The sequence below is a fragment of the Periplaneta americana genome, chromosome 14 (genome assembly GCF_040183065.1).
Source record: "Periplaneta americana isolate PAMFEO1 chromosome 14, P.americana_PAMFEO1_priV1, whole genome shotgun sequence".
NCBI classification, from domain to species: domain Eukaryota; kingdom Metazoa; phylum Arthropoda; class Insecta; order Blattodea; family Blattidae; genus Periplaneta; species Periplaneta americana.
The window spans coordinates 2,264,093-2,287,535 of NC_091130.1; the positions used below are offsets into that span (position 1 = coordinate 2,264,093).

At 37.4% G+C, this 23,443-nt stretch overlaps 1 protein-coding gene across 4 annotated transcripts in view; it reads left to right on the plus strand.

The window, feature by feature from the left end:
* Positions 1-23,443, plus strand: part of LOC138713077 (sister chromatid cohesion protein PDS5 homolog B-B-like) — a 50,498-nt gene that overhangs the window by 13,800 nt on the left and 13,255 nt on the right. For all 4 annotated transcript variants that reach the window (XM_069844822.1, XM_069844821.1, XM_069844820.1 and 1 more), the window contains 9 exons: positions 458-604; positions 5,444-5,699; positions 5,781-5,933; positions 9,837-9,941; positions 10,024-10,168; positions 13,381-13,538; positions 16,600-16,734; positions 19,540-19,653; positions 21,272-21,402. In XM_069844822.1, coding sequence (XP_069700923.1) covers positions 458-604; positions 5,444-5,699; positions 5,781-5,933; positions 9,837-9,941; positions 10,024-10,168; positions 13,381-13,538; positions 16,600-16,734; positions 19,540-19,653; positions 21,272-21,402 — 1,344 coding nt within the window. The remainder of the gene's footprint in view (positions 1-457; positions 605-5,443; positions 5,700-5,780; positions 5,934-9,836; positions 9,942-10,023; positions 10,169-13,380; positions 13,539-16,599; positions 16,735-19,539; positions 19,654-21,271; positions 21,403-23,443) is intronic.

Below are 23,443 nucleotides of genomic sequence, written 5' to 3' on the forward strand. Positions count from 1 at the left end.
TGGAGTATAGTAAACACAGAAAACATTTTAAAGCAACAATGTTGAAGATAGATATTTTTGTTTTCCAAAATTGCCGTCATTGAACAGAAATCAAGATGGAGATTTCATTGCAACTAATTAGAAATTCCTCTTTCAGGTATGTAAAAAATGATCTTCGCACAAAATAATGTACGATACACGAGCGGTATGTTTTCTTTAAATTCTTGGAAATTAAAAAAGCTCAACTACGTTTCGCTTTTTCAAACTTTTCCTCGAACATGAAAACTTCAACATACCGCTCTTGTAACGCATATTACTATTGTATGTAAAGGTGTACATATACCTTAATATTTCCCATTTCATGGCTAATATTTTGTTTCCGTGAGATCCTATACTTTGGTAAGTTTGCCACTCTTCAGCTTTTAGTGCATAAGCCTGTTTCATGGTTTTCATTGTCTTGGCGTTGCACTCTCCCCAGGCCCCTGATCGAGCGTGTGCTCGTGCAGTTCATGGTGAGCTGCAGTCTGCCCGCCAGGGACAGGATGGAGAACCTGCTGCAGCTGTGGTGCTTGTTCGATGACCAGTCACGGGCCTGCTTCCACCACAGCCAGCATCTTATGAAGACGTAAGTGTATTAAGAATTACTGTTATTCAAAGCTCTACTGCCATTCAGTGATTCGGTAATTTCTTTTTTGTGCAGGTGGGTTGCCAAAACAATCAAGGTCTGTTATTACTCTGAAAATAGGCTGTAGCATCTTTGCACGGAAGTTCTGGTATTGGAATGTTGTTATATACCTTGGTAGTAACATGTTACTAGGAACAGTTACTTTTTTAAAGTAATGCTCAGTAACTGCATTATTATTTAAATAGAATTAACTATCAATCAATCTTCTTAATATATCCAGCTGTTTGCTGACAACATAAAGTCCACTATAGTCCACTGTAGTCTATTCAGTTGTTGTTTTTCACGAGAAATGAGGGGTATTTTGATCGGTGTTCATTATATTATTGATTCATGGAGTCCCTCAGTGTAAAATTCTCCGGAGGTAAAATAGTCCCTCACTAAAAGAACTCCAAAAGGAAATAACATTTCAATGGATACCTAGTCATTGTGGTATACCTGGAAACGAGAAAGTCGATAATATTGCAAAACAGGCAACATATTTGCAACCAAGACCTCTTCAAGTGATATCTCTATCCAGTGCTTTTGCTTCAGTAAAGTCTCATTTTACAAACCTATGGATCAACAATTGGCTCTCTTCTGACAAAGGAAAAATTTTACAGTCCATACAAAAGAAACCAAATGACCTGGAAATGTACAAAAACTTGCCCAGACATGTTCAAACATTTTTAACAAGAGCCAGAACAGGTCACATTGTCACTCAATTGTACCTACACCGATTTCACATTTCTGATAATGCTAATTCTCTGTGGTGTAATAGTCATAATAGAATTAACTATAACTGTAACAAAAAGCCAGCTGTAACACCGTGCTAACCACACGATACCTCTATTCTGGTTGAATGATCATCATGTGGCATGAGATCAGCAGTTGGCTTGTAGTGCTGCAGATTATTAGATAACGAAGTTACATTTATCAGTAAGTACCGTAACGAAAATATCGTTACAAATATATGTACAGTAGTATCATTTGTAATATGTTTTGTTGTAAGAATCTCAGACAGTGTAATCATTATTGCTGTTACTAAAAGCATATTATGGTTTTTTAAATATATTGTGCCTCTCATATATTATGATACACTTTGACTTAATGTTTATTATGTGAGAAAAAGTCCTTAGATATTTTTAAAAGGTACATTTAACTACCATTGTGACCCCTTTTTTTTTCATGTACTTAGTTTATAGGCATACATTATTTTCTTTGAGATGAGGTACATTCTAGGTTTGGGAAATATTTCATAACACAGTTATAATTTTGTAAAAAGTAACTTATCCAACTCTACACAGACCTAGGGTATCATGATGAAGCTATCATTTTGTTTCTCATTTCCTCTTCGTATTGCATTAATTCGTCAGTCATAGTTATCTGCTAAAGGGCAGGTCCTTCACTGCGAATCCAGCATTTTCCATTTGCCTTTGTGACTGAGGGAAACCATGAAAAACCCTAGCTGGCCATTTGAGCCAACTCGCTTGATAATTCTTTATTGTGTCATACAAAACGACAGATATCTAGTTGCTTAATTGAAGAGTCCCTTAATGATTGGTTACTTTGTTCTGTAAGTTTATGCAGCGATTCAGTTATTTCATATTGCATTCAGCTTCACCCTGTCTTATTGTGTTGATTTATTGTTTATTAATTCATTTAATTAATGTTGTATGTTTGTATCAATTTATATTTTTTATATACCCTACGATTTGCTTTAAACGAGACACAAATCAAGCACTGCAGATAAATGATGACAAGCGAGCTAAATGAGGAGCATCGTTTCAAAACGTATTAAGTCCCCCAGTGGACGAAATTAAATTTGTTACTTTTTATTTCTTTATCTTTCATGCTGTGAAGTCTGTTGGTTCCAAGTCGTCATATTTGTAAACTGTTAAACCAGTACTTAAAAGTGGTTTTGTGTAGTGTTTTGAAAACTTCTCCGGTTTATGAGTAATCCAGCTTTTCGTCGTTCATGTAAAAAAATTGTAAGGGGCACATAATACGTTTTGAAACGATGCTCCTCAAATATGTACCTTGTCTTCCATACCTCAGTGAAAAATATGGCATTTCGCTTTACAACTGGGATGTTACAGGCTTGCTATTTGGAGCGAGGGGTTGTTTACCAAAATTTACATGTAATATCCTTAAATCCTTTCAAATTCCCTTTTATGAGGTTCAGAAGATTGTAATGGAAATTCTGAAGGCCTCTCTTCAAATTCTACACTATCATCTATATGTTAACACGTAAATTTTTGTTTTAATGTACAAATCCGGCTGGATTCCGAAAAGGAAGATCATGTTGTGACGGCTATTTCACCATGAAGATTTTAATTGAAAAGCACAGAGAATTTAATATTCCAACCCACTTAGCTTTTATTGATTTCGTAAAAGCTTTTGATAGAGTTGACAGAAATAAACTTTTAGAGATTTTACGCTATGATAATGTGCCAAACCAAATCATTCTCTCCATTTATAATTTATATCAACAAAATGAAATTGCCATAAGAACTGAACGCGGCACTACTAGCTGGACTTCCATCAACCAAGGTGTCAGACAAGGGTGCGGTCTTTCCCCTCTGTTGTTTGTTATATATATGAACCATATTTTATACATTTGGAGGCAAAGTCATCACGCTGGAATTCAAATTAATCGAAACACAGTTCTCGATACACTAATGTTTGCCGACGATCAGGTTATTATCGCTAAAACAGAGGATGCTTTACAAAGAGCCATTTATAATTTGCAAATAATCGCCTCTGATTTCAATATGGAAATCTCAAAAGAGAAAACAAAAGTCATGGCATTTTCGGGAGAGAACCCAATTCCAAGTAAGATCATGATAAATAATACTTTAATTGAACGTGTTAATTCATTTAACTATTTAGGTTGTAACCTCTCTTACATCACTGATGAAGATATGTCAAACAAAATATCTAAATTTATAAAAATCACTGGCATCATTAACGCCGTCTTCAAATCCTCCCATGTTCAGAAACATACAAGGCTAAAGGTATATAAGACACTAGCTCGACCGGTCCTCACTTACGGTAGCGAGGCATGGACAATCAGAAAAGCTGATGAGCAAAGGCTGACGACAGCTGAAATGAGGTTCATGAGACGAACAGCGGGATGCTCTTTGCTGGAACACCGTAAAAATGTGGACATATTGCAGGAACTCAAAATGGATCCTATAGTTAATTTTGTTCAACAATATCGACTTCAGTGGAAAAAACATGTCGAAAGGATGGATCGCACTAGATGGCCTCAACAGATTCTTACTTATGTACCAAGAGGAAAGAGGAGATTGGGAAGACCACGAAAGCGCTGCCATGAGACCGTAACAGATCCTGTAGGGTCTAATACGTGAGGGATATGATGATGATGATGTACAAATCGAATCATTATTTTGCTCGTTTCATTTCCCTTTATCTTTTATGTTTGTTAATTCCGAATCCAGTGATCAACCTCACTTGAGGACGGATGATTTGAAATAAATCTTAGTAGTAGAGCAGGCAGTGCATAGCTAATCGGCGATGTATGCAATGGAGAGGGAAAGGAACTAGCCACCCTATCCCATTATCCCCTGGCCTAGATGCCACATAAGCGGTGCCTTGTTGGTATCACTTGTGAGGTTCAGACCTGTCTTCGGACCGTTCACTAAACAATAACAATATCAGTATAGATATTTATTAGTTATTTTAAATTCAGCTTGGTCTTCTGTTGTTAACTCCAGTGCACCATTTTGATAATCCTCATTGCCTTTAATAACATCTTCTTAGAAAGCATGTTGAAATGTTCAGATAGTCAATATAATATAATATAATATTGTTTTATTGATTCAGTGTAATTGACATATCACAAATATAAAAAGTCAATGACACTTACCCATGTGAGTGATCATTGTGTACTATACAAATATAAAAATTAAAAGTTAAGCAAACGTTTTCGCCCTTCGGGCATCATCAGGCTTTTTTACACACAATATCTTGTACATTTTGTCTCATATTGTGGAACGAATGATTAATCACAACCATTTAATAATGAAAATAATAACTATTTAAAATTGACTTATGGTAATTAACAATCTAAAATTAATGTACAGATATGAAAATTAAATACATAATAATGATATAAAATTGTGGCTGCAGTGCTGTGTTGTGTTAAATTATAACATCATAAAACTGTGAACATGATAAAAACATTTCATTCCTCTTTAAACTTTATAATTTCATTAATTGGATGTTTTGCTTCTAGTCTTGTCTCAATGGTTCATTACTTGTTATGGTGAAATCAATCTGAAATATATTACTTATTATGTAGAGAATCCTATATGACGCGATATTAAAATTTATTAAATTGTTGTCGAAAATACTCACATTTAAGGTCGTGTGTACTGCACAGGTTATCTGTGTAAGTGTCATTGACTTTTTATATTTGTGATATGTCAGTTAGACTGAATTAATAAAACAATATTATATTATATTATATCATACTTTAACATCTTGTCAAAGTAGATGTGCCCCAGTATTGCTGGTATGAAACATAGAACCTTGGAGAGGTATGTTTCAATATGTTCAATTAGTTTGCATTCAATATGCATTTTGCGTACAAATCCAGGCTCTGATGATGATGATGATGATGATGATGAAGATGATAATAATAATAATAATAATAATAATATGTTCTGCCTCTGTATCTAAGATTAATTTGAATATAAAAATGAATATTAACTTTCTTCGAAAGAAAAGAAACTCAGGGATATCGCTCATAGTCTGAAGCTCTACTCGTTGTTGCAGAGCCCGTGCTTGGCTGCGAGCTCTTGTCTCTACGTACACAAAGCCTGAAGTCCTGGCCTACCCAGCCAAGCAGGTGAGCTGGATCAGAAAAGTAGCAGCAGGGAAGCTGTCGGAGTCCATGGGGGACCAGGAGAAGGCCTACAAGAGCCTGCTGGTGCTGGTGGACACCTTGGCGGAGGAGGAGGGCCTGCTGGACTTCCTGCGCACCTACATCAGTGACGAGGACTACGCGTGCGGGGACTACGGGCAGCTGCTGGCAAGTGCTGAGCTGAGTGTTGCGGCTAGAGATGGCTGGACTGATTCTGTAGCTGACGCAAACTGTGTTGTTGTTTTGCAGAGTGAGTACGAGAACTTGAGAAGAATCTCCGAGACGAAGAAGAGGAAGGGGAGGAGGAAGTCCAAGTCGCTTGCCGAATCACCAGTTCCGCCGATCGTGAAGAGCCTGTGTGCCAGGGTGGGCTCCCTGCTGGTGGACCAGGAGGCCATGCAGGTCAGACATTATTCACCAACATGCTGTATTTTTCGTATCTACCGTGGAATTTGAAATTCATCGTCGTTAATTTGCTCTACGAGGGTACGATGGGTAATAAAATCATTTAAACCCTTATTATAGCAGCATGTCGATCTGAAAATAAAACCCAGGCACATATAAACATCTGTCTCCTTTTTAATATAGCACTGGAGAAAGTCATGAGGGATTCACGTATTAATACTAGGGGAACTATTTTCTATAAGTTGATTCAGATGCAGATGCTTTAGCAAAGAAGGGCAGCACTGCTACTTACAGACCTGTTACTAAATCTACGTATTACTCTGTGAAGAGATTTATTAAATCTACATACTTAGACTTCAACAAACAAAATTTGATAGCACAATCCCAAGGGAAAAAATGGAACTCTCTGCATCAAAATCCACAGTTAATTCCCGATTTACCACGAAAATCGTCTGTAGCTGCATTTAGATTGGCAACAGGCCATGATTGTTTGGCTAAACACCTGCATAGAATTGGAATATATCAGTCCCCTAACTGCCCATTGTGAAACTCAAACCAAGAAATGGATTCGGAACACTCAAAATCTGTGCTTCAGTGGCTGGTCATGATAATATCTTTGAAAAATACTGGAGTGCAAGAGGTCAAATGACTTTATTGTCAAACGCCTGGCATTAGAAAACAACAACAACATTTTCTATAAGTCGATTCAGGTGCTGGCTTACACTGATGACTTAGATATGATAGGAAGAAGTCAGGCAGCAATGAAAGAGGCCTTTATTAAGCTGGAAAAGGCAGCAAGAAGGATGCATTTACAAATTAATGAAGAAAAAACAAAGTATATGCCAGTCACGAAAGCTAATATAAATGGACCCCCTTACTTGGAAATAGGCTCTTTTAAATTTGAAACTGTCCATAGTTTTATGTATCTTGGCTCTGAAATTAACAACAAAAATAATGTTAGTTCTGGAGTAAAAAAAAACGAATATTATCTGCCAATAGATGCTTTTATGGTCTTAGAAGACATATGAAATCTCAAATTATATTTAGGAGTACAAAAATTATGATGTATAAAACTCTTATAAGGTCTGTACTATCTTATGCATCTGAGACTTGGCCATTGTCGAAGTCAGATGCGACATTATTATGTACATTTGAAAGAAAGATTCTTAGGCAAATCTTTGGACCAGTTAGAGAAAACGGAACATGGAGAAGAAGATATAATTTCGAACTGTACAGATTATATAATTAGCCGGACATTGTTAAATTCATAAAAATAACAAGATTGGATTGGGCCGGGCATGTTGTGAGAATGCAAGATGATAGGGTTGCGAAGAGAGTTTTTTAATTTATTCCGATGGAAAGAAGGAAGGTTGGGGGACCGAGATTGAGATGGAAAGACTGTGTGATGGATGACATCAAGACTTTGGGTGTTAGAAATTGGAGAAGTTTGGCATTGGATAGGGAGGAATGGCGAAAACTTCTGAAGAAGGCCAGCGCCCATGAAGGGCTGTCGTGCCATTGATGATGATGATGATGACATATAAACATCATGTATACAGGGTATTAAAAAAATTTTAATATTTTGAAGGGTTGTAGCATTCATCAAAACAGAAAATAAGTCTAATAAACATGGCTCCAATCCAAACCAAATTACAACAGCAGTTAAACAACTTGACAAAAATTCTATTCAGCAATTAGTTGAAAGGACAGCAGACACACAATACAACACAAGTATCCAAAATGAAACACAAAGAAAATTGTGCGAAGACATTAATAAACTTTGGAAAAAATATAAAAGCCAATCAAACATACCTTCCTAGCTGGCATATATTCATCTGACGAATGCAGAGAACCCAACAGCAAAATGGGCAGCCACCTACCAGTCTGTTCCAGTCTTAACAAAAAATTACAAGAAGCAGGGAACATCAATGCTCTAAGCAACAAATGAACTTATCCTTCAGTGTTGGCCATTAAAAGAAGAAGAAGACATGGGTCCTAAAATTATCTTCAGAGATATAAGTTCTTGTTCATCAACATCCTGGGTGATCCTCAACGTGGTTTCCATCCATTGTAACGCAAATTTCTGCTCTACGCCTTAGAGACTCACATCCTCTTACCCTTACGTTTACTGGTGCGATATTGTATAACCAACAAGAAAGAAGCAAAGAAGTGAGTGAGTGTGTGCGTGTGTTTTTTTTTCTCTCCACAACCTGTCCCATTAGAAAGTAATACTATACTACATGTTTTAGTTTTCTTTTAGCTGTACGTTCTAACTTTCCAGAAGTGGTTAAAATTTATTCACTTTCGAATATGGCTGTGATTGTCTTATTTCATGTTCCTAGTGTTTGATTTTTTTTAATCCTTCTCTAATTCATGGATTATATTGTTACGTGTGTGCGTGCGTGCGCATAGGAATATGGCCAAATTGTTGCTGGTCGGTCTCACCTTCACTCCCTTCGCTTCTCTCAAACATGCAACATTTAAGAGGTTCCAACCCTGCTACTGCCAGGTAGTAATTTATAAACAGTCACTGACATTGTTAACATAGCTGTAATAGTAATATGCATTACAAGAGCGGTATCACAGTCTAGTATATACAGTCGCGAAGCTCAATACGTAGTAAATATGCAAACATTAGATAGTTGCTCACCACTAGGATCGCTAATATCGCCTCATTACAGGCAATGCAAAATAGAACCGTCACAGTCTATTGTTTCTAGCACCCTCAAAACTCAAGCTTCGTGACTGTATATAGTAGACTGTGGCGGTATGTTCAAGTTTCCATGTTCGAGGAAAAGTTTGAAAAAGCGAAACGTAGTTGAGCTTTTTTAATTTCCGAGAATTGAAAGAAAACATACCGCTCGTGTATCGTACATTATTTTGTGCAAAGATCGTTTATTACATACCTGAAAGAGGAATTTCTAATTAGTTGCAATGAAATCTCCATCTTGGTTTCTGTTCAATGACGGCAAATTTGCAAAACAAAAATATCTATCTTCAACATTGTTGCTTTAAAATGTTTTCTGTGTTTACTATACTCCAGCAGGCCGTGATATACGTCTGTCTTTTTTTTTCCCCCAGTCTATGATGAGTCTGGAATCTTGTTGATTTTTTCACGGCTTCCTTAATGTTACTTGCATCACGAATGCAGTAACTTTAGTGGAGTTGTAGAGTTTACTTAATTTTTGCAAATATTTAAAAACAATAATTAACAGTGCAATTTAGGTGAAATTGCAGTGGTAAGTTTCCAATTTATAATTATTACTATATTGAACATCTCTGAAAATAATATGTTAAAAGCCTAAAGCAGTAAAATCAATATGTCACTTAAGCGGTAAGAAGAGGGAAATTGTTATGTGTGTTAGGTTGGGAATACTGAATGTGGAATTTTAGACTTTCCGCGGATTGGTTTTGTGCAGAAACCAAGCAAATACGCACGATCTCGCACAAAAGAAATTAGTAATGCAGAGGACAGACGTTGGACATTTATCATCCCTTTTTCTTCTCCTATTTTTATAGGCTGAAGAGTTCACTATGGCAAGTGCAAGGAATCAATATTTAAAAAAGCAATTTGATAAAATGGTTAATAAAAAATTGTTTTCCAAGTAATTTTGAACAGTATTCAATTTGTTTTGGGTCATATTTCCAAGATTTGATATCATTTTAGTGCATGCATATTTCAAAAGTATTTAGGTCATAGAAATGCGAGCCCAGCTGATGACTAGTGAGAATACTCCGTCAGCAATGCATGTGCAGCTGTTGAGGCTGGAAGAAAGGCAGCAAAGAGAGCTACAGTTTGCTGAAGTGGAAAATTTTCCGGAAAAATATATTGCGAAAATTGTCTGTGGAAGATGTACCTTCTGACATATCTGATAAGGTATTGTTATGTTGACACCCCAGGAGCTGGTAAACCTGGTGGAAGACTGTCTGAACAGCGATGCCATGGCGAGGAGCTTGCATATAGACAAGGACTTGGTCGGGAAGCGAGCGGTGGAACTGCTTTACGTGAGTAGGCCCTCAACTGTGTGCTTTGCCATGTGAATCCAAGACAGTTTCATGCCATGTTTTCTTCTTTGCCTTTCGCTAGGAATATTTCTACGTTATGCCACGCTTGGCATTTCAAGTTGAGGTATCAAGGGATCTCTTAGCCTTTCTCCTCACCACCAAAAAGAGCGAGTACAATCTTCAGGCAATGAAGATCTTCATCTCCCTGGCAAAGTATAAAAATCTAGGTAAAGTGTAGAAATCCTGGGGCTATTTCATAAAACTTGACAATTGTAAATGCAGTACCGTCATTTCCCATAACTATGGTCCTGGAACACGACTATGGTCACACGATACAAATATTCAAAGAACATTGTAGAAGTAATTTAGACCATTCGTAGATAGCTGCAGTGACTTGACTTCAAACTACAGTACAGCAAAAATATAGAATGGACCATAGTTGTTTTTTATTTATTTTTTATTTTATTGGGTTAGTTTATGATGCTGTATCAACATCTAGGTTATTTAGCGTCTGAATGAAATGAAGGTGATAATGCCGGTGAAATGAGTCTGGGGTACATTACCGAAAGTTACCCAGCATTTGCTCGTATTGGGTTGAGGGAAAACCCCGGAAAAAACCTCAACCAGGTAACTTGCCCCAACCGGGATTTGAACCCGGGCCACCTGGTTTCGCGGCCAGACGCGCTGACCGTTACTCCACAGGTGTGGACTACCATAGTTGTGGGAACTGACGGTATGTCATTTTGACAAATGACGACTCTACAAATTGTCAAATTTTTGCTTCATAAAACATTCTGTCTGTCAGGAAAAATCGTGAAAATTTGTCAGATTTCTGTTTCATAAAAGTTTTACCTTGGCAGGCAAAATTTTACAGTTTGTTGAGACTTTTCTGACGTGTTTATGATGTGTTGTTGACAGTTGAGGCGTTCAGAGCTAAAGTGGATTAAGTCACAAATTTTCATACATTGAGTTTAATTCATTTTCTGATTGTCTGAAGTTGGATCTTTTACGAGCAGTAATAGACCAAATCTTAATTTCCAGGCATTCGCTGGTAGGTGACTCCAGTCACTTTCGGCTCAGATTATTTGTTCACGATGTTCTGAGCAATAGTGGCTCAAGTCACCAAAGCGTTGCATCAGTTAACATCACAATTGTTTATAGTTTATAAATCTAGAATTTGTCGACCTGGTTGGCGAGTTGGTATAGCGCTGGCCTTCTATGCCCAAGGTTGCGGGTTCGATCCCGGGCCAGGTCGATGGCATTTAAGTGTACTTAAATGTGACAGGCTCATGTCAGTAGATTTACTGGCATGTATAAGAACTCCTGCGGGACAAAATTCCGGCACATCCGGCGACGCTGATATAACCTCTGCAGTTGCGAGCGTCGTTAAATAAAACATAACATTTGTAACATTTCTAGAATTTGAGAATGGAGCAATAAAATTATTGCTAGTGAAATTAGATAATCCACTAGAGCAGGTTAACTTTAAGTCCTATTATCTCAAAACTATGGCTCCTGGACTTGATCCACTTTAGCTCTGAATGCCTTAATTTACAAATTATGTTTCTCAAAGCAGGGAAGAATTGCCAGAAAACAAATGCTACAATATTGTGATATATTATTGTAGAATTGTCAGCTTTATGAAACAGGATCCTGCTCTAACAGTTAAGTTGTAGTCTAATTCTATTCTACAGCGTTGGTACTAAGGAAGGATACTTCTGTGCGACACCAGTGTGGGGAACTTTCGGCTTGTGCTATCAAGTTTTGCACCCTTTTGCCTCAGTCTCTAAAAATTGCAATATAAAAATTTTTCAGAAAAATACTAACCCAGTTATTGTTTAGTTGATTAGTTCTGCAATTAGCAGGGGAATTGATCTTCCTGTTATTTCCTGCTATTTACGAGGCGCATCCAGAAAGTAAGTTTCCCGATTTTTTCCCCTTGAAAGTAAACGTAATTAGCTGTGTCAATTGCACATGCGTAACAGATCTATGACGTATCAATCATATGCCAGCTGGACAGATCCTGCCTGGTGCCAGTAGCGTGGCAGCAGTGGTCCGAAATGGGAGCTCTTATTCCTTCTCCCGCCGCCTGCGAGGTTCGGTCGGTGATAAAGTTCTTTAATGCACAAAGCATTGCGCCAATTGAAATTCATCGGCAGCTCTGTCAGGTCTATGGGCCGAACATTATGAGTAAGCAGATGGTGCGTCGCTGGTGTAGGCAGTTTTCCGAAGGTCGTCAAAGTGTCCATGATGAAGAGCGCAGTGGGCGACCGTCCCTCATCAATGATGATCGTGTTGAGCTGGTGCGGCAGTGCATCATGGAGAACTGTCGCTTCATGATTACGGAGCTGAGCAGCCATTTTCCGCAGATATCGCGATCCTTGTTGCATGAGATTGTCACTAAGCACCTGCTGTTCAAAAAAGTGTGTGCCAGGTGGGTGCCGAAAAACCTGACACCCGAACACAAAATGCAACGTTTAGGAGCAGCACTGACATTTCTGCAACGGTATCACGATGACGGCGACGAGTTCCTCGACAGGATCGTCACGGGCGATGAGACTTGGATTTCGCACTTCACCCCGGAAACCAAGCAGCAGTCAATGCATTGGCGGCATAGTGGATCTCCGGTCAGGACGAAATTCAAACAGACGCTGTCGGTACGGAAAGTGATGTGCACGGTGTTCTGGGACAGGAAGGGCATTCTGCTCATTGACTTCCTTCCAAGAGGTGAAACAGTGAACGCTGACCGTTACTGTGAAACACTGCGAAAATTGCGACGTGCCATTCAAAACAAGAGGCGTGGAATGCTTACTGCAGGTGTTGTGCTCCTCCATGACAATGCTCGTCCACATACGGCTCGGCACACAGCAGCTGTTTTGACGGAATTTGGCTGGGAGTTGTTTGATCATCCACCCTACAGTCCTGATCTTGTTCCCAGCGATTTTCACGTTTTCTTGCACCTCAAGAAATTCCTGTCCTCCGGTGAGCGTTTTGGCAACGACGAAGAGCTGAAGACGTCTGTCACACGCTGGTTCCATTCACAGGCGGCAGAGTTCTACGACAGAGGGATACAAAAGTTGATCCCACGATACGACAAGTGTCTCAATTCTGATGGTGGCTATGTTGAAAAATAGCTGAAACATTGCTGTACCTGTTGCCAATAAATGTTTTCCTGAAAGTGTGTGTGTTCTTTTTTTTAAAAAAATAGGGAAACTTACTTTCTGGATGCGCCTCGTACATAGTAATGTGCGTTATTCCCTGCTTTTATTTCACGTTACATTGTCATTCCTTACACTAGAATACCAGCATCACGACTCGTTCCTTATTATGATGGCTGACTGGCGAATGTTATCATTCAGCAGTTAAGCTTTTAAGAATTCTTACTTCTGAAAATGGTTATCTTGGTCGCACTTGCTTTAATGACGTCACTGTGTTGCAGGTGACGTGTTTCCTGATTTGGTGGCCGACGACCTGGCACCTGTGTGGACGTACTTCGCCCTGTCTGGCAGCCCACAGCAAGCGAAGCTGGCGGCACGCTGTCTCTGCCTGCACGTCATGAAGACGGATGCACACAACGTGCTTGGAGTTATCCTACAAGTACGTCTTACTGTATTTGTGTTTATTTGTTTTTTAATTTTTCGTGAATACATTCGTTGTTGAAATCCCCTCCTCCCCAAAAGTGGGGTGCGCGGTTTATTTGAAGGTGCAGGGTATTCGAGAAAATATGGTATATAATTTTGTTCCAAAGATTGAGTTATTATCAGGGGCGGCTTTCGAAGAGGGGCTGCGGAGCTGCAGCACCCCCAGACATTTGTGGCTCTTGTCTCGCTTTATGTTGTGAAATACATTTATTATACAGTCTCTATTTAGCAGCTCGAATTTTTTAAAACATTTCGCTCTCAATGACATGCACGCAATCGTTAGTGAAGTCACTTCCTCCCCTGGTGCTGCCAGAGCGAAACCAGAGACAAGGACTATAGGGTGAAGCCACTTCCTCCCCTGGAGCTGCCAGTCTCGTCTCGGATGCTTTGCTCGTTAGTTTTACCCCTCCTCCCTGCTGTCCCTTGCCGTGAATCCAGAGTTTCCAGGCGCTGCAAAATTTGCAGCAGTTTGTCAGTAGCGCGCAGTTTTAAATACATTTTCTTTAACGTTGTGAGTATAACAAGTGCAGCAATGTTTAATTCTGTACAATATTTACAGTCTATTCAGTTCAGTACCTTAACAATTCAGGAGAAATGTGAAATTAAGTGCCCATCAGTTGAATCTCATAACGGAAAGAGCCGCTAAACAAAATACAAAGGCTCGCATATTTTTTGCTGATTTATCCAGTATCCCTGCTTTCTTCTCTCGATCTCCACTCAGTCTGTATTAGATTAATGTGTTTCAAAGACAATTCCATCAGCTGGGGCAACAAGATGGATTTAAAATAAGAACCGTAAATGTTGTTCATGGGAAGAAGGAGCCATTGCTAGAATGTTTTCAAAATATGTATAATGCAATCTGAAACATCTAACAATATGGCAATAAATAAGGCAAGTGCCCTGGTGCGTACTCTTGAAGATCCTGAATTCAATGTCTGGCTCAGTTATTTTTTTCATTTATTGATGTATCATGTGTGTGTATATATATATATATAATACAACCAACTACAACATCGCCAGTTAGATATTTCTAAGGTTCAAATCTGCATATAAAAAATTAAATTATGGTTTATTCAACGGCACTCGCAACTGCAGGGGTTATATCAGCGTTGCCGGTGTGCCGGAATTTTGTCCGCAGGATTCTTTTAAATGCCAGTAAATCTACTGACATGAGCCTGTCTCATTTAAACACAACTTACAAGATAAGGCGCATGGAACTAGTCTTTAAATAAAGTAAGTTGCTTGGTTTATTTTTGTATGCAGCCCCCCTTATTTCAATACCCACGAACAGCCACTGGTTATTATTGCTTAAAATCAGAAACAGTGTGTGTAGTACTTGCTAAGGAAAATGCAAAATACTTCCAAACATGTAGGTCTTAGTAAAGGAATAATTGTAAAAACAACTCAAATCACAAATAACTACTGAAGCTTTCCTGGCGACGTGATAATTCGAAATTTTCTCGGGCTTCCAGCCAGGTCATAAGTTGGTGATCCACATATTCAAATCACATATTCTTACATTAGTACCTATTTAAAAAGGAAAAGGTCTTCTAAAATGATATATATATATTTTTTTTTCAGTAGGTTATTTTATGACGCTTTATCAACATCTCAGGTTATTTAGTGTCTGAATGAGATGAAGGTGATAATGCTGGTGAAATGAGTCCGGGGTCCAACACCGAAATGTAAAATGATATAATCTTTGTATTAGTCATTTCAAAATGGAATGCTTAATAAAATTTATACGCATTGAAGAACTATTTTATCCAAAATACAACTCTATGGCCGGGACGAAAAAGATCTTAAGTAAAAATTTTATACTTTTCAGGAGAGCAGTAGAAAGATTGAAATTGGTGTCAATTATAGAGTTTTTTTTAATTAAGAGGTTTTTCGTGGATATTATTTCTTTATATTTCTTCTAAAATAGGTAATGTTGCTCATTTAACAATTTTCTTTATTGTTTCCAAAAATAGCCGCACTTAAGCCCTTTTAAGATTAGAAGCCAAACTGAGTAGAAGGGAGTATTAAACATAAGACCTTTTTCATGTCAAAATAAATGAGAAATGTAAATTATTAGGAATGCAAAATGGGTCTTAAACAATTATAGGACTGTTTACCCTGGTGCTTAAAGTTTTAAAAGGAAAGGGCATCAGTATGCGATAAAATGGCTAAAATACGAGTTAGATCTTTTAATAGGGAAGCATGGAAAGTAAACATGTGATGTTTGTAAGGAATAAAGTATAAAATATTCTTAAGTCCTTTATTCTGTGTGTGCTCGATTCAAAAAGTACGTAGGACATTTGGTAACGCTCTATAAATCCAGTCAGGAGTCTTATTTGGCTTTAACCGTTTTACCAGATTGTAGAGAATTGTTTCCGCTTTCAGAATATATAAAAATCTCATTTTCACAAAAAATTGACTTAAGACCTTTTTCTTCCCGGCCACAGAACTATACTAAGCCTATTTTGTGTTATTTCATTTGGCATTTGGCAGCAATTGTCTTAGTAACAGAATGTGTAATTCTGATCTGAATTTTCTTGAAGCACGTGAAGAAGACTACTAAGATATGTTGTTGTTTTCTAATGCCAGGCATTTGACAATAAAGTCATTTGACCTCTTGCACTCCAATATTTTTCAAAGATATTATCATGGTCAGCCACTGAAGCACAGATTTTGGAGTGTTCCGAATCCATTTCTTGGTTTGAGTTGCATAATGGGCAGTTAGGGGACTGATATATTCCAATTCTGTGCAGGTGTTTGGCCAAACAATCATGGCCTGTTGCCAGTGTAAATGCAGCTACAGACGATTTTCGTGGTAAATAGGGAATTAACTGTGGATTTTGATGCAGAGAGTTGATTCTGTACCATTAAAGTAGTCCCCGCCCGGAGATCTGATTGGGGGACTATTTTACCTCCGGATAATTTTACCTTAATGGTACTCATTTCATATTGGAGTTAAATGGCAAGTTGTAGCCGATTTAAGATATGTGGTGAATTTCGTCATTCTGATGTTGCAGGAGGCGCTGGAGTGCAGCGAGACCAACAGCGGGCACTTTCTCACCAGGCTGGTCGCTGTGGGACATTTCGCCTGTTATCTCCCTGCAGACCTCAAGAAGAGCTTTCTGCCTCACATAGTTGATTTCTGTGAGCAGGTGAGAGGTCACGTGGCTTATACCAGGGCTACTTTTTATTTCAGGAATTGCTGATGGCCTAGTAATTAAACTAACAATGTAGAGAAATGCATGATAAAGCCAACACTATAAAATTGACATGACTGAGTACTTAAGTAACTAAAAAGCATAATTTTTACCACTTTTCATTTTCTAAAAAATATTCACATGTTATCAGGCACTTGTCACTGCAGACCATCAAAATAGATGTGGCTTATCTGAATTTATTGAAATTACATTTTACATATGGGCTGTTCCATATGAAATCGATCAGTAAAAAAACTCGCATTTTTTATACTCTAATTTTTTCCCTACTTATACTAGGTGCTGAGGGGAGTGCATTTTCAAAAATATAGTATCGAAAGTCAAACGGTTTTCGTATTGAGCGACAAATTTAGCGTATTTTATAAAAACAAGCCTCTTTCAGCGCTCAGAACTCTGGAACCATTTACTGCAGAACATTGAACGAGAGCTCATTTTGAAGCTGACATTTGGTAGGTCATGTTAAGAAGTAATCCTTATTTTTATTGTATACAGAGAGACAGATAATCTGACTTTACTTACTTTTAGGCTTTTTGCCCATTTGTAAAAATGTAAAAAATATTGAGAAAAAACCTTGTATTATGAAGAGGGATTCGGCATTGTTTGCTTAGTGGTACGGCAATAAGTTTCGAGGGTATTATATAGATTATTTTCACATGCCTAGATTTGAACGGTGCAGTACCGCACGCACTGGCCGAGAGCTGAAGATAAGCGAGCATTGCGCGTCATTTTACTCTTGTGTTTATGAAAACTGCTAGACGACACATCACGTGTTTATGTCTCCTGGCCTTGCTTACCTTGGCTAGCTCCCGCCTCACAGTCAGCTGGTCACTTCACACGCATACTATTTATTTTCTTTATTTGATATTTTCAATACTTTCTTATCAACATACCATCAGTAAAATATATGTGTTTATTCATACTTTCAATGCAGAATCTAACTATATATTTTAAAAATATTTTTTTCCTCGGCAAAGGCGTCTTAATGAGGAAAAATCTAAATTTCTCCATTTCCATAAAAAGTAAGAAAAACTGTTTACATGTCAATATAAACTTTAATTTCTCAGCATCAAAATAAACCATGATTTTGATCATTGGGTGAAAGGGTTTCGGAGCCACAACAGTTTAAAGTTGCTAATTTTATGAAAATACGTTAAATTTAAATATTTTAAATTTAAACACTATGAAGTTCTGATGCCTCAAACTTTGCACAAAGCATTGTATCACAGTTCTCTACGTACAAAAAAAGTTTCATTGTATTTAGAATTTGTAAGGTCAATTTTCTCTATATTTCGGTCGATTTGAGATGGAATAGCTCATGTACATATTTAAAATATATAGTTTGCATCCAGAAGAGCAAATGCTTGTGCTTGGGGCAGTTCTAGTTACGTAATATAATACCGATCGAGGTGGCTCATGCATTCCGCACGGAGCTCACATTCGGGAGGTCCATGTTTCAAATCCCCGGACCGACCAACCTGACTCTGGTTTTCCTTTGTTTTCCACAGTTATTTAGGCAAATGCCGGGTTGGAATTTTCATTTCCATGGTCCATTTCTCTTCCTCTTCCCTGTAGAAAAAGACTTTAGATTTCATATCATTTATTTTCATCATCCCATTCCATAGGCATATTCAAGTCCTGATGCATGTCTTCATCTGCTTGCAGGAGGGGTGTCCTCTCTGAAACCGTCTCTGTGTTCCAAGCCTTCCACTACATTTGTCAGGATTTATTTCTTAAGGAGAGGCAGAGGTGAAATTTTCGAACAAAACTGAAGAAAAAATGAAAATTTGGTTTTTTCCATTTTTATTATCTTTATTTTGATATTCCGATGTTAGTTTTTGATTTTGTGCCCTTAAAAGTATGAAATTAAAACCAAGATAACTGTATTACTATACTGTATTACTATAGCTGTATTACTAACTGTATTATTCCCATAATAAACTAATACTTATTATTATTTATATACCTTCTCTGAACATATAAATAAAAAGAAATATTGAAAATTTCTTACAATATGGTGCATGGAGCATTTTATATCAAACGATATAAAGTTTTATAAAATTATTAATATTTACAGAACTATTGTACTTAGAAAGTTGAAACTTGGTATGTCCATTACTAATAACATACTTAGTATCCATGATCAATTTCAAACAAATCGGATAAATTTTGTGGATTTTGAAATATTCACCTCTTCCTCCCCTTAAGAGCACTTCCAAGGGCGCTTCAACACCTTAGAAGGGCCGTTGAAATGGATCCTGTGCTGCTTGGTTTCCTTGGCAGCATGAACTTAAGGCAGGGGAAGTTTAGAAGGCCCATTGGGTGAGCTGTGTCATGCGGTTGGTGGACTGGTACACCTCATCCTCATTCATACCATAATTCGGAGTGCACAGTCTGGCCGACATGCTGAAAGGTCGTCCCTAACCCACTCCTAGCCACAGTTCCCTAATCTCTAATCTCTACGTAATATAATACTGGAAGTTAAGTGATATAATTTAGTTTTTAAGTATAAATTGAGGAAAAAACTTCAGTGGTGCACACATAACCCTCAAACCAGATCGTCCGGATATGGACAATCGAGAGTTTGCCTATAGCTTTTCCATTCTTTGGATCACGACCATTCGGGCCTTTTATCATGAGAAGATTTTTCCACGCATTTCTGAGTTCAACATCACTTCCTTTGCCCCGTATCAGCTTGTTCTGGACTGTGGACTTATTTATTAGTCACTTGTTTCCTGCTTGTAGGTGCTGCAGGATATTATACTTGAAGACAAAGACGGTAATGCTGCTGCTGATGATGGTGATGATGATGTGGTATGGTGCAACAAGGATGATCTTCCATTCCAGACTCGGTGCAAGGTGAGTCAGGGCTTTACTAAGACTTAAGGAGTAGTTATGAATAGAGAGCGGAATTTAGGCAAAAACCTATTTTTTTTCCTTGATGCATACAAGCTTGAGATTTAATATTTACATTTTTCATGGATATATAGGTGTAAATAAAGGGGTTTTATAGTGCCTAAAAATGCCTATTTTGACGTTAGTGCCTATTTTTAAGTTTTTTTTAAATTTTGCATCATTTTTCGTAACTGTTTACTGTTTTTCTTAACGTCCTGTACCGTTTACATTCCAAGACGGATAACAGCAATTCCCTCCTAGCAGTGAACGACACAATAGAGAAGTACCTCCGGGCCACCCCTTCTCATTCTTACAATCTTTCAATCCTATAATTCCAACTTTCAGTCGGCCTGGGTAGCGTAGTCGGTATAGCGCTGACCTTTTGTGCTCGAGGTTGCGGGTTCAATCCCACCCCAGGTCGTATTCACAGTCGACACTTTGACGAAAGTAAGCTTTAGTCGTGACTACTTCGAAGTCGCCGAAAATGTAGACTTTGACTTTAACTTTCGTCTGTGGACATCAAGAAAATGACCGATATTTGGAAAATTGTTGAATTTGCTGAGAATATTGAGAACATCCAGGAGATTATTAAAGCTGCTCATGCTCCTTAGCGTATTATTAGATATAGATAATAAATTCAAATCGAGGTACAGATTTGATAAACAGACAGTATTAGATATCCTCGTCAAGTTTCAACATTCATTTATGAACAATAACGAAAGAGAATTATCTGTTCCACCAATAATATAACTTCTTATTTCATAGCAATTTTACACTACAGGTAAGGATTGATTTTGACTATTTAATTTTAGAGAGGATAGTTGTACAGTGGATATGCAGTTAATTTATAATCCTGCGGTCATATAATAATGTTTTCTCCCTATTGAATTGAGGTAATTTTCAAGTAGTTTCTGCAGATGTGTAGCCAACTGTCAGCAGGATAATATGTCTCCTTTATAGTCTGTCATTGGTGGAAACTTTTTACCTTCATATCTTCAGAATAAAATTATTTTATAATGAAATAATTATTCTTATATAAAGCTGCAAGAAAGGCTGACAATGGCTTAATATGTACCGATGTTCAATTGTTTCATTGATTTGTGACTCAAAAGAAGGCTTTGATTGTGGCAATGCCTACTCAATTTCAATTATCTATTAATTTAATTCCTTTAAAAGGCAGTGATTGTGATTGCCGACATTATAACAAGACCATCAAATCTTGACTTACCGAAGTCAAAGTCAAGTCTCAGTAGTATTGTCTATGAACAGGACTTCCAACAAAGTTAAATTTTGCTACGATAGTCGACTTTGGGAAGTCTTCATCCAAAGTCTCGTTTATGAATACGGCTCTAAAAACCGATCTTTTAATATACGTAGCTTATTTGCTTTACTATATGCATTAGTATTAGCAATAAGAATTAATATTACATTGTTACGAAACAAAAGACTATTGTACTGCGACGTCGATCTCAAGATATGAAAGCAATAACATGTTCTTCCTGCTTGACTGCAGTAACATCAACCTAATGACGTATTTCGCACCTGCCAAATGAGCTAGCATGTGCTAATATGTTTTTTGCAGGTGGAGGCACTGAAAGCATTCACTCGCGTGACCATCAGTGTGGATTCGTTGGAGCAGACAGAGGCCACACTGACCGTATTGAGCAGCATTGTCCAGAGAGGGAGTGACTATCCAGGGATCAGCAAGCTGAGGTCAGACTACAGATCACATCTTTTTTTTTTTTTCCTATCTACATTGTCCGTTCGATTCTCGTCACTCTTTGCTCCATAGCTGAAGTGATTAACAGTGGAAATGCTCAAATCCTAGTGATCATAAGCTTTCGAACTGTGAAATCTTTTATTACGATTATCCTTTCTGAAACAAAACAACAGAATGGTGGTCGAATAAGGGCACAGAGTCATATTTCTTCCTCTGGAATATTTTATACTGCAGGACTCCATAAATCTGGTCAGTGAAATATTATGAGACTGCAATTGGTGTTAATGCAGCTTCTGTGAGCACCTCTTGGTTACTTGTTAGCTAAAGGGGAGAGGATGGTATTTTTTGGTGAAAAATGAATAAATAAAAAAAAAGAATTCTTTACAATACTCTGTGACATGCGTGGAAAGCATAGCATAATATTTTGTGGGTATTTGTGCCCTTATCAGATGTTGAGACGACATTTTTAAACTTCCTGCGTTATGGATTTTTAAATCACTCACCCCCTTTTATCATTTATGGTAACTTCATTTTTTTGCTACATTGCCAGACAAAAATGGCTATAACTTCTGAACTATTAAAGATACATGCATGAAATTTAGAACACACATTCTTTAGACTATTAGGAAACTTTTCTCTGTAACAGAATTTTGTTAATTGATTTCATTTTAAAACTACGTCCGTTCGTTTGCAAGAAAGGAAATTGTTATTAAATTTTAATTGTTTATTTTACAAACGTAGGGACTAATATCAGAATTCTGTCACAGTCAGTTTGTAGAGCATGCTTTTGCAAGTACATTGCAAAAAACTGGATGAATCTACCTTTAAAAATGGTTTAGATACATCGGTTTTAGTACAATCCTGCATTGGGTATATTTTTTTCAAATCTGGGCGCCCAAGTAATTTTTTTTTTTTTTTTTTTTCAAAATATTTATTTTTGGTTGAGTTGCTACAGCTATGAGCTCTCTACGTACAAAAAATTAATATTTTACACCAAATAGGAAAAAAGTTTTTAAAAATACCATCCTCTCCCCTTAAACAAACAACTGTGTCCAAGAGGGGGATTGATCACTTTCGAATCCAGTGGAATCTTTAATCCGACCTGCAAGAGCCATCTGAAGAAATTCTAATTAACCAGAACTGATTTTCACGAGAAGTATTTACATAAATGACTGCAATTAATATTAACTAGGCAGTATGCACTGAAGGAAGTTGTTCTCGCATAAATCAAACTGGTTGAGAAAGAAACTTTTGCACGTCACATTAGTTTATAATTTTTGTTTATCTCATTTATTTATTTTTACACTATGCCACATGATAAAGGACTTGAAAGTACAAAGAGTGTACAAGGTACAATCCAGATATTTTATAAACAATATTGTTGGACTGAAATATGGAATAAGAGAAATCTTTTAAAATCTTAATGTACATACTGCATAAACCTGTTAACAATAGACAGTACTGTAACAACCAGTTTTTCTTTCACTTGCACGTCTTTAAGGAGTTAAGTTCTTGGCAGGACTGCAAGAAAAAATTTAAGAAAAACCGTTGACTGCCCATTTATCTTGCTAGCTGTTAGAATTCCATTTTCAATTGCTTAAAGTTCGTTTTGAAAATTCGAATTAAATAAGATACCAGTATTACATTTTGACATTGATTTTTTTAATACAAATTTGAAGGGGAACAATGGCTAGTTCGAATTATTCAAGATTGATTTGCCCTTTCTCCAATGCTGTTCATTCAAAACTTGATGGTGGGAGGGGAAGGATATAGTGTATAAAAATTACTTTGCAGACGGTATCCATGGATAAATATATAATAGGATGCAAAACTGCGGTCACCATCTGGTGGCGGGGGGCTGAAATAAGATGATCAGCATCCAATGTCATAGGTGGTGAACATTAGAACTGTGTTGGGTACATTACCCAGAGTTCTCTATTTATCCGTTCGAGATATTGCTCGAAGAGATGAGATGGCAGACAAAAACTTCCTAATGATGAACATAAAATGATACTACGTGTGTATAAGCAGTGC